The 12,447-nt window shown below is 37.1% G+C and overlaps 1 protein-coding gene across 3 annotated transcripts in view; it reads right to left on the bottom strand.

The window, feature by feature from the left end:
- The window catches only part of FAM13A (family with sequence similarity 13 member A), a 364,348-nt gene that overhangs the window by 262,323 nt on the left and 89,578 nt on the right, over nucleotides 1-12,447 (bottom strand). For 2 of the 3 annotated variants that reach the window (XM_045994271.1, XM_045994281.1), the window contains one exon: nucleotides 9,138-9,315. The exons of the other annotated variant lie outside the window; for it this stretch is intronic. In XM_045994271.1, the coding sequence (XP_045850227.1) occupies nucleotides 9,138-9,315 (178 nt within the window). The remainder of the gene's footprint in view (nucleotides 1-9,137; nucleotides 9,316-12,447) is intronic. 3 annotated transcript variants of the gene reach the window in all.

Here is a 12,447-nt window from a genome sequence, read left to right as displayed (position 1 = left end):
AAACAGATCCTCACACCAGAGAACACACATGGGGCCAAATTTCATGAGTTCTTACAACCAGTAGGACTTAAAACCTGCACATTTAAAAATCAGCAGACTCCCTTTGGGAGAGACAGGAGGACAAGAGGAAAGTGAGTCTCCATCTTCAACAAGACAGCACAGAAACACCCTGCAAAGATACAGCACAGAAGCAGCAGTTTGAAAAACACCTGGGACATACTCAAGGGAGAGATGTTTACTAATCTCAGAGGGAGTCCTGAAGGGAGAGAGATCAATGGAAGACTCCTCCAGAGCAAAAGAGTTGGCAGGTCCACTTCCCTCTCTGACCCCCAGCATAAACGCACAGCCACCTGCAGAAATCAGCATGATGCCTATACTAGCTTCCTAACTTGCTAACACTGTGCCTCCCTTGCCCCCTCCAGCCAGGCTTGCCTCAGTCCCTTCCCAGCAGGTCCCCTCCTACAGAAAATCAGCACAAACCTTGCTAATACCATGCCTCTCCTCACATGACTTTGTGGATCCACCGGCACCAATCTAACTGACTTTGGTCCTGGCAGTGGCAAGTCTCCTCTTGAAGAGGACCAACTGCAAAACTTGCTAACACTATAAGTCCTGCCCCAGCTCATGTTGCAGATATACCTCCTCTAATATGCTCTTGGCTAGAATCCATCCAAAGTGGTGCTACAAGCCAGGCAATGTGCAAGCAGCCCTTACAGAGGCCAGCACTACTGCAGAGGAATTCCTGCCTCAGGGAAAGGGAAAGATAACCATACACACCAGTGAGATTGGCTCCAGCAATAGGCTGGAGGCAGACATCTGGTCTGACTACAGTCCTGCCTACCAATGAAAGCTTCCCAGGAGAAAATTCAGGGAAAGCACCCTGCAGTTTGGTGTTACCGCATCTCTAACAAATGAAAAAGCAGCTCAGCCCCCAAAGCAGAGCACAATAAACACACATAGGAGACGTGCCTCAAGTGCCAAGTTCTAGTGAGTAGGGTGATAGCGTACTGCAGAACAGGACCTCTTCTTCATAAGGCCATTACTTCCAAGAGCAGGAGACATAGCTGAATTTCCTAACACACAGAAAAGACCTAGAGAGTTAGACAAAATGAGGAGACAGAGGAATATGTTTCAAATGAAAAACAGAACAAAATCACAGCAAGACAGACAGACAAAATGGAGAGAAGTAATTTGCCTGATAGAGAATTTAAGGTAATGATCATAAAGATACTCACTGGACATGAGAAAAGACTGGAAGACATCAGTGAGACCCTTAACAAAGAGGTAAGAAAGAATCAATCAGAGATAAAGAACACAATAAATAAAATAAAAAATACACTACATGGAATAAATAGTAAATTAGAGGAAGCCGAAGAATGGATCAGCAGCGTGAGGACAGAGGGATGGAAAGTAATTAAGTTGAGCAGGTAAGAGAAAAAAAGTTATGCAAAATGAGAATAGACTTAGGGAACCCAGCAACACCATCAAGTGTAATAACATGTACATTACAAGGATCTCAGAAAAGAATATAGGGCAGAAAATTTATTTTATGAAATAATAGTTGAAAACTTCTCAAATCAGAGGAAGAAAATAGAAATCCAGAGCCAGGAGGCATAAAGATCCCCCAACAAAAACAATCCAAGGAGGTCCATACCAAAAAACATAGTAATTAAAATGGCAAAAAGTAGTGATAGAGAATTTTAAAAGCTGCAAGAGAAAACCCCATAAGGCTATCAGCTGAAAGGGAGTGGGATGATAAATTCAAAGTGCTGAAAGGAAAAAACCTGCAGACAAAAAATACTCTATTCAGCAAGGCTATCATTCAAAATAAAAGCAGAGATGAAGAGTTACCCAGACAATAGTTAAAGACATTCATTACCACTAAACCAACCCTATAACAAATGTTAAAGGGGACTCTTTGGATGGAAGAAAAAGACCACATGTATGAGCAAGAAAAGTAGGAAGCACAAAAGGAGTGTTTATATCTATAAAAATCAGTCAAGAGACTCACAAAATAAAAGGAGGTAAAGTATGACACTACATATCTAAAACATAGAAGGGGTGGAGTAAAGAACAGGTTCAAACTTAAATGACCATCAACTTAAAACAGACTGCTATTTGCAAAAGATGTTATATTCAAACCAATGGTAACCACAAATCAAAACCCAGTAATAGATATGCAGAGAATAAAATTAAGAAATCAAGTATATCACTGAAAAGCCAAGTAATGAGAGAGCAAGGGAACAAAGGAACAGAGAAAAACTACAAAATCAACCATAAAACAAGTGACAAAATGGCAATAAAAACATGCTATCAATAATTACTTTGAATGTAAATGGATGAAATGCTCCAATCAAGAAACACAGGGTGACTGAAATGGATAAAGAAATAAGACCCATCTACATGCTGCCTAGAAGAGACTCATTCGAGACCTAAAGACACCTGCAGATTAAAAGTGAGGGGATGGAGAAACATGTATCATGCAAAAGGATGTCAAAAGAAAGCCAGAGTAGCAATACTTATATCAGACAGAACAGACTTTAAAACAAAGACTGTCGCAAGACATATCACTGTATAACCATAAAGGGAACAATTGAAGAAGAAGATATAACTGCTGTAAATATTTATGCACTAAAGACAGGAGCACCCAAACACATAAAGCAGTGAATAACAAACATAAAGGAACTAATTGATAGTAATATAGTAACGGGGGGGACTTTAAACACCCCACTTACATCAATGCATAGACTGTCCAAATAGAAAATCAACAAGGAAGCTGTGGCTCTGAATGAACCACAGGAATGTAACAGATATATTCAAAACATTCCCTCCCACTGCTCCCCCAAATTCCCCCCCACTCCCCCCAAAAGTCCCTCCTGAAACAGCAGAATACACATTATTTTCAAGTGTACACAGAATATTCTCCAGAAAAGGTCATATATTAGGCCACAAAACAAGTCTGAACAGATTAAAAAAGATCGAAGGCATACCATCCATCTTTTCTGACCACAATGCTATGATATTATAACTCAATCATAAGAAGAAATCTGGAAAGAGCACAAATACATGGAGGTTAAATAACATGCTACTAAGCAATGAATGGGTCAACCAAGAAATCAAAGAAGAAATTAAAAAGTATATGGAGATAAATGAAAAAGGAAAACCCAATAGTATGAAATCTTTGGGATAGGGCAAAAGCTGTTCTAAGAGGAAAGTTTATAGCAATACAGGCCTGCCTCAAGAAAGCAGAAAAATCTCAAACTTAACGTTATATCTAAAGTAGCTAGAAAAAGCACAAACAATACCCCTAATCAGCAAAGGGAAGGAAATAATAAAGATTAGATCAGAAATAAATGAAATAGGAACAAAAACAAACAAAAACCCCAAAACAATAGATCAATGAAACCAGGAGCTGGTTTTTTGTTTTTTTTTTTTTTAAGATTTCATTTATTTATTTGAGAGATATTGAGAGAATGAGTGGGGGGGAGGGGCAGAGGGCAGAGCAGACTCCCTGCTAGCGAGGAGGCTAATGTGGGACTTGATCCCTAGGTCCTGGGATCATGACCTGAGCCAAAGGTAGGTGCTTAACTGACTGAGCCATACAGGTACCCAGGAGCTAGTTCTTTGAAAAGAACAACAAAATTGATAGGCTTTACCTGATTCATCAAAAAAAAAAAGAAAGAAAGAAAGAAAGAAGGGCTCAAACAAATGAAAGAGCAGAAACAACCAAAACCACAGAATTGCAAAGATCAAAAGAGAGTACTATGAAAAATTATATGCCAACAAATTGGACCTAACCTAGAAGAAATGGGTATTAAATCCTAGAAAAATATAACCTCTCAAAACTGAATCAGGAAAAATAGAAAATTTGAACAGATGGATTACTAGCAATGAAATTGAATCAGTAATCAAAAAACTTCCAAAAAACAAAAGCCCAGGAACTCACAGCTTCACGGGCAAATTCTACCAACATTTAAAGAAGAATTAATTCCTCTTAAACTATTGTAAAAACAGAAGAGGAAGGAAAACTTCCAAATTCATTCTAAGAGGCCAGCTTTACTGATATCAAAACCAGATAAAGACACTACTATAGAGAACAAACTGATGGTTACCGACGGGGAGGTGGGTGGAGATATGGGTGAAATAAGCAAAGAGGATTGAGAGTACACGTATCCTGATGATGACTGAGTAACAGAATTGCTGAATCACCACAATGTACACCTGAAACCAATATAACACTGTAGATTGACTATACTGGAATTAAAATGTAAAAAGGAAATGAAAAGGCAACTCAGAATGAGAGAAAATGTTTGTATACCCTATATTTATTAAGGGACTTACATCCAAAATTATGAAAGGCTTCTAACTCAATAATAAAGAAAAGCTGATTAAAATTTGAGTAGAGATTCTGCACAGACATTTCCCAAAAAATATACATATGGCCAATAAATACATGAAAAGATGAATTCAACATCTGGGAAATGCAAATCAAAACAATGAGATACCAGGGCACCTGGGTGGCTCAGTGGGTTAAAGCCTCTGCCTTCGGTTCAGGTCATGCTCTCAGTGTCCTAGGATCGAGCCCCGCATCGGGCTCTCTGCTCAGCAGGGAGCCTGCTTCCTCCTCTCTCTCTGCCTGCCTCTCTGCCTAGTTGTGATTTCTCTGTCAAATAAATAAAAAAAACCAAAAAACCAAAAAAACAACAACAAAAAACAATGAGATACCTGGGTGGCTGGGTGGCTCAGTCAGTTAAGGATCTGCCTTTGGCTCTGGTCATGATCTCAGGGTCCTGGAATTGAGCCCCAAGTCAGACTCCCTGCTCAGCGGGCAACCTGCGTTTCCCCCTTCCTCTGCCTTTCCTCCCCATTCCTGAGCTCTCTCTCTCTCTCTCTCAAATAAAGAAAATCTTAAAAAAAAAACAAACAAACCAGAAACAAAATCAAAAATAATGACATACTACTTACCAGGGAAATTCCAAAATTTCTCTGAAAGAGAAAATTTGATAGAAAAATAAAGGAGCACAAGAATGAGGCATATAAAAGCCAGAAACAAACTCATGCATGTGTGCAAAGTTAATATGTGATAGAGTTGACATTGTAAATTAGCAAATGCTAATGCTTCTCAATGTACTATTTGGCAGCAATTAGCTATCTATTTGAAGAAAATCAAACTGGATCCAAACATGACACATGATAAATTCTAAATAAAAGTGAAGAGGTAATCATAAAAAAACTATAAATAAAACAGAAGAATATATGTTGTAATATCTTTGTTATTATTACGACAATATTTTAAGTAAGAACTAGTATTCAGGTATATTATTAAGCAAGATACAAATCCCAATAAACAGAAAAGGGAAGAGTTGACAAATCCAAGTAAATTAAAAATTAAAAAATTTTTAATATAATAAATCACCATAAAACTAAAAGGCAAACAGAATAGGAACAAAGTACTGTAACTTTTTTAGCAAAGAATTAATTTTTAGAAAACCTAAAGAACTCCTATAAAGCAAGAAGAGCCACAGATATAAAATAAAGTAAAAAGCAAGCACAAGACAGAAGCAGAAACTACAGAGAAACACAAATACTAATGCCACCCACCACATAAATCTAAAATATATATACAATCTCACAAATAATTCAGAGAGCATTTTTTCCCATTAGATCAACAAGTATTTAAATGTGTGTTAACACGCAGTATAGCAAGGTTACAGGGAAAGGAGTATTCCTAAACACCAATGGAAGAATAATATAAATTGTTACAGCCTCATGAACGGCACCACACATTAATTTTAAAATGCGTAAAACCCTCAGCCAAGCGATTCCACTTTTAGGTTATCTATTCTAGAGAAATAGTTGCAGATGTACATAAAGAGTTATAACACTCAATATGTTCACTACCACTCTGTCTTAATATATTAGAACTGACAGCTCAGTGCTTATCATTACAGGGAAAATTAACTGAGTTAGAGAGAACTCATGATATTCAATAGTTAAAGAATGGGGTATGTAAGTAGAGTGATATTATAAGTTCCACTGCTACTGTAAAAAAAAAAAAGCTTCATAATATATGCACCACGATCAAACTTACATTTAAAAATTGAAGATTTATGGCCATGTTCAGAAATAAGAAAGGAAGGTTATCTACCCAGTGATTATGGATTTTATCCCCAAGAAGGAGAGGTTGGCATGGGATACTTTATTTTTGTCCTATATACCTCTATATTATTTAAGTATTTACACAATGATAATATTACATGATCATCTAAACTTAATAAACAAATAACTGGAATTACATGTTGAAAATCTATAACTACAGAGCCACCCAGAAGCCAAGCATTCAGAGTACCAAACATTTACCTTGTTGGTGAATTTGAATTTTTGGTGCACTTTCTTCCATTTTATGATCATAAATTTCATAGCCAATACCTTTTTATATCTGAAATTTTATGTTCTTTCAAAAGTTAACACTATTTCATGAGAATGTTCCCTTATTTAAAAAACAAACAAACAAACAAAAACTCTTCCTCGTCTATTGACTAAGACAATATATTCACCTTGGGTATAAGAAAAGCATTTCCTTTGTTTGTCTTTTTTGGTTCATGTGACAATTATCTTTGAATCTTAGTCCATACATGTGATAAAGATGGTCAGTGGAAAGCTAAGTGTGGTCATTGGAGTTCAAGTGTTTGCTTTTCCTTAACCTAGACAGAGGAACTTCAAGAACAACATAAACCACTTCTGCCTCTTTAGAATCAAGCAGATAAGGGAGACAGTATAGAATTTGGTAAGAGCTCAATAAACAGCTCTTTTATTTTTATTTTTTTAAAGATTTTATTTATTTGACACAGAGAGAGAGAGATCACAAGTAGGCAGAGAGAGAGGGGGAAGCAGGCTCCCCGCTAAGCAGAGAGCCCAATTCGGGGATCCCAGGACCCTGAGACCATGACCTGAGCCAAAAGCAGAGGCCTAACCCACTGAGCCACCCAGGCTTCCCAATAAACAGTTCTTTTAAAAATTATACTCTATTTCAATGAGAAAAGTACCTAGTGGCATCTTCCATATTTGTAAGTTTAGAAATACACACCAAGTCGATCACACCAATACACCTGTACTTAATGTCATTGAACTGTGTACTTAAAAGTGGTAAAATGGTAAATTTTGTTATGTATATTTTACCACAATACAAAAAGCTTAAAAGCTATACTTATTAGTAGAGTCCATAATAAAAACTCATTACTTATTTGATATTTGATTGAAGCAGGTTATCAGAAATTCTAGACCAAGGCCAATCCAGTAAGTCAGCCACGAAGTATTGATCTGTGTGTTATAAAATAAGCTCTCTAGAGGCACCTGGGTGGCTCAGCTGGTTAAGTCTGACTTCAGCACCGATCTTGGTCTCAGGGTCCTGGGATGGAGCCCCATATTGGGTTTTGCACTCAGTGGGGAGTCTGTTCCCCTCTTCCCACTCTTCTGCATGTTCGTGTGCTCTCTCTCACTCTTAAATAAGTAAATAAAATCTTTTTAAAAAACCTATTCTATTTAAAAATTCGTTTTCACCTCCCTTAGAATCTAGGGTTTCAAAATTACTGAACAGTTTTCCGCTTAATTTCTTACATGTAGATCACCAAAGGTTTATTCTGAACATAGGAGTAAAAAGAATAAATACAGCTTATTTCACTAACACAAAATTCTTGAGTAAGAAGTTAGTGCAGCTTATGTTTGAGATATTTATTCATGAGACCCTAACGTATCCTATGAAATGCTACTATTTAAAATTTAAATCTTAGGATGCCTGGGTGGCTCTGTCAGTTAAGCATCTGACTTCAGCTCAGGTCATGATCCCAGGGTCTGGGATAGAGTCCTGCCTCCGGCTCCTTGCTCATTGGCTAGCCTGCTTCTCTCCCTACTTGCAATTCCCCTGTGTTTGCTCACTCTCTCTGACAAATAAATAAAATCTTAAAAAAAATTTTTTTTTAAATGTACATCTCTAAGTTACAATGGGAATAATTATTAAGGTAGAACTTCTTGGGGCACTTTTGTGGTTCAGTCGGTTAAGCGTCTGACTCTTGATTTCAGCTCAGTTCATCATCTCATGGATCCTGAGATCGAGTCCCGGGGAAGGCTCTGTGCTGAGCAGGGAGACTACTTGAAGATTCTTTCCCTCCACCCCTCCCCGCCCTTGTGTGCACATGTGCTCGCAGGCACTCTCCTCTCTCTCTCTCTCAAATAAACGTTTTTGTTTTTTTTTTTAAAGGTAGAACTTCCCGCCATAGGTTATGAATGTCCTGGAACCCTGGACTACTATGATCTAAGCCAGAGTTTATACTGAACAGTACTCTGAAGACTGTAATGTTTGTAGTTCTGGGTTGATGAATGAGTCTATAGATTAACTGACCATATAAGCAGATACACTACTTTAAAAATTGCTGAGAATTTATGAGAGCTTTTAAAGTGTGAGTATATTCTTTCTCTGTCCTTATAACTAGAAGAAATATGTTTGATAACAGTGGGGATTAATAGGTTAATAGGAGAGTTAAAAGAAAAGTCTCTGGATTTCAAAATCATGTTTCACATATCAACAATTAAAGACCTTTAAGGAATAACAAGGAAAAGAAAATATAAAGTTTTACAAAAATTCTTGTGGCCAGTGTTATAGCACCCGCCAAAGAGACAAGTTTATTTATTCCTAAAGTCCAGTTTATTCCTGTATGTAAATGTAGCAAAGGTTACGTTTTTCTATCACTGACAAACTGAGCTTGTATTTTTCTATTAGCAATGATTTTATCACTTTAAAAAATTATGCAATATATTGTACTCCTTCCATTTCTGCTAATTGATGCTTCAGATTAAAATGTTTAAATGTCCTTTTTAGTGAAAGTAAAACTTATTTCCAGAATTCTAAATAAAGTTGTTGGAAATATTGTAAATTATGGTTTTCATGAAAAGGCGTATGTGCCTTCTTCAAAAACTGGGACGAAAAACAAGGCCAAAATGCCCAATAGCAAGATAGAACTCCTCCAACATAAATCGGCTGACTTTTCAGACCGAAACATAATTCTACAACCCAAGTGATTTCAGGCAGTAGTAAAGAAAAACTGGTATGTAATATTAAAAGCAAAACTCCACTAACTTACTGAAAGCAATTTGGCCCAAATACAGTGGCGAGATTGTGAACATTCATGCGGTTCTGCACATGGTGCTTGGCTACTTTTGTCAAGAACTGGCATAGGTACTTGAGGAGGCAGTAGTGGGTGTCAGGCAGCTCTTTAATTAAGTCTCTTAAGCTACTCTCCTGAGCATCATTTCTGTCATCTGGAAAGAAAAAGAATAAAAAACGCTCTCAGGCATACTGCACAGTAACAACAACAAAAGCAGAGAGGCATCATAAGGTCTAATATTTTATTCGGGAAAAATTCCTAAAGGCTTAAATAAGCCCTTGAGAAAAAGGGGGGGCAGTTTTGCCTTTTGATATTTCAGCATTGAACTTATTTTAATGTTAAAGATTTACTAACTCATTCAAGACACCCCGAAAATTAAAGCTTTACTCAGTGCATAAAATGGGTTCGTATTTCAGTTCTGTGTGCCCTTACCCAAAATTAAGATACAGGTTGGCTTTTTATCCATAGTGGAACCTCCCATTTGATTACTGTCTTCAAGCTCGTTAAAAACAAGAATCTCTTAGTTGAATAAAATTTAATACAAGAGACATTCCTTGGTCACCATGAACAAGACTAAACTTAATCATCAGGAAATCTGTAGCTAAAGGAAACTAAAGGAAACTTTTAATCCCTACATAGCTTTTTATCTCTCCCATGTCAGAGTTTAGAATTCAGTATGTACTTCTCATACAAACACCAAAAATATCTCACAGTGAGCCAAAATTCAGACAGACATACGAAAAGTTTCCTTCCATTCTCAAAGACTTAGGTGTTTTATTAATATTTAAATACAGAAAAGTTATTTTTTAAAAAAATTGTATACTACCTTCTCTCAGAGGCAAACATAAATATTTTATAGCAAATACTTTAGGGGAATAATCACAACCCATCCTTTTAGGCACATATCTAAGGCAATGAGAACTTAATCCAGTTACTACTAATATACATTGGATTCCTTAACTTAGGTCAGTTGCTTTAGCCAGTCAAGTGAATAAGAAACAGCAAAGTGAGGCAAATGTGATGCAAAGGAAGTGGATTAGTCAGTGTTACAAAATTTATGCATAACATGAGGCTGTCGGAGGAAGCGAAAATCCAGAAAACATTCAGAAACTCACAGAAAGTGCTACTAAGTGGCCAGAGAGCAAGGATCAGGAAGGTGCTTCAGGAGTCACTTTCTGGGTTAGGATCTGGGTTCTGCCACCTGACGCGTGGGTGACCTTAGATTTTAAACCTTTCCTCATTTATAAATGGGAATATTAACTACATCATGGGGTTGCGATGAAGATTAAGAGTTTCATTTTACAAAGTACCCAAACTAGAGAGGTCGCCACATGGTAAGTGCTATGTAACTACTTGTTAAACAGAGTAACTTCTTTTACTTTACCTTCATTAATTTGGTTTTATGAGAGCACTGAGGTATTAATGAAATGTCTTTTAATATGAATCCATTTCACCTTTATGAATGTTAGAATAAGGGATGCTGCCAAAAGTACCAATGCCAAAAACGTGTAGACTTCAATCTTTGTTAAAATCGTTTTAGAGAACATTCTATTTATGGTTGGAGTAACTATTTCTCATTGATCACCAACAATGTGGTCCAATAACCACTACAGGGTTTACAGAAAAAGTTTCTTGATATTAGAAAATTTTCACATTAAATTACTTTAAAAAAAGAAATCATATACAAATACTTCAATAATCCCTAGAAATATGTGGTGTGTTGCTTATGATGGCATTATTTTCCAATGTTTTATGATCTTACCTATGTAAAAAATGAAAATAATTAAGTTTGGAGTGATTAAAAATTGAAAACTAGGGGCGCCTGGGTGGCTCAGTGGGTTAAGCTGCTGCCTTCAGCTCAGGTCATGATCTCAGGGTCCTGGGATCGAGTCCCGCATCAGGCTCTCTGCTCAGCAGGGAGCCTGCTTCCCTCTCTCTCCCTCTCTCTCCCTCTCTCTCTCTCTCTCTCTCTCTCTCTGCCTGCCTCTCTGCCTACTTGTGATCTCTCTCTGCCAAATAAATGAATAAAATCTTTAAAAAAAAAAAATTGAGGGGCACCTGGGTGGCTCAGTGGGTTAAAGCCTCTGCCTTTAGCTCAGGTCATGATACCAGGGTCCTGGGATCGAGCCCCACATCGGGCTCTCTGCTCAGCGGGGAGCCTGCTTCCCTCTCTCTCTCTGCCTGCCTCTCTGTCTACTTGTGATCTCTGCCTGCCAAATAAATAAATAAAATCTTAAAAAAAAAAAAAAGAACAGTAATGATCTTAAAAAAAAAAAAAATTGAAAACTACCCCTTGCTCCTACCTTTACGGTTAGAAATAAACATGAACTAAAAGAAAATGAATTCATTTTGCCTTTTTAATTTTCTTATAGTGACTAATCCAAAGTGAATCTGGATGTTTTCATGGGTATGTACTGTCTGTTTAAAACTATGGTTTGGGGTGCCTGGGTGGCTCAGTGGGTTAAAGCCTCTGCCTTTGGCTCAGGTCATGATCCCAGGGTCCTGGGATGGAGCCCTGCATAGGGCTCTCTGCTCAGCAGGGATCCTATTTCCTCCTCTCTCTCTGCCTGCCTCTCTGCCTACTTGTGATCTCTGCCTATCAAATAAATAAATAAAATCTTAAAAAAAAAAGAAAGAAAAAAAACTATGGTTTAATTCTAGCATTTGAGGATACAGGCAACAGCATTCCTATAGCCTTGATAATGGGCCATTAGTTTTCTGGCTCTGAAATGAAACCTCAAATCCTAAGGCAGACAATGTATGAAGACACCAAATTGAACAAAACAAATATTGAAAACAGTTATGAGTTTATGACAATAACATCTTTGAAAGAGAGGGAGAACTTTCATCACTGACTTCCAATTTTTGAAATATGATAAATAATTTTCCCAGGAAATAAACTGGCAAATAATAGGAAGGGAGACAGATACAGTCAGAGAATTTCAAATGTAACAAAACAGCATAACTCCTTTAGAGCATAAATGGAAGAATCACCAAATATCTTCTCAAAAAGAAAAAGTAGCTGAGGAGAAAATATCTTCCATTTCCTATGATGGAAGATAGATTCATTGATTCACTCACTAGGTGAGTATGTGAGTGTCCTCTACCTCAGAGGCTTTAATCACAACACACTCACTTTGAACCCTGAATATTCATAATTTACCTCCCGACTCTGTTCAAATATATTGACAGTGCACTAAAGACCCTGATTTATTAACATAACATTTCTTGTCACCTCTTTTCCTACTAATAATGTGTTAACATACCAAGAATCTGTAATTTGTGT

Source organism: Meles meles, chromosome 2 (genome assembly GCF_922984935.1).
Source record: "Meles meles chromosome 2, mMelMel3.1 paternal haplotype, whole genome shotgun sequence".
NCBI lineage: Eukaryota > Metazoa > Chordata > Mammalia > Carnivora > Mustelidae > Meles > Meles meles.
The sequence above is the reverse complement of the archived record's forward strand: the minus strand, read 5'-3'. Positions and strand labels throughout refer to the sequence as shown.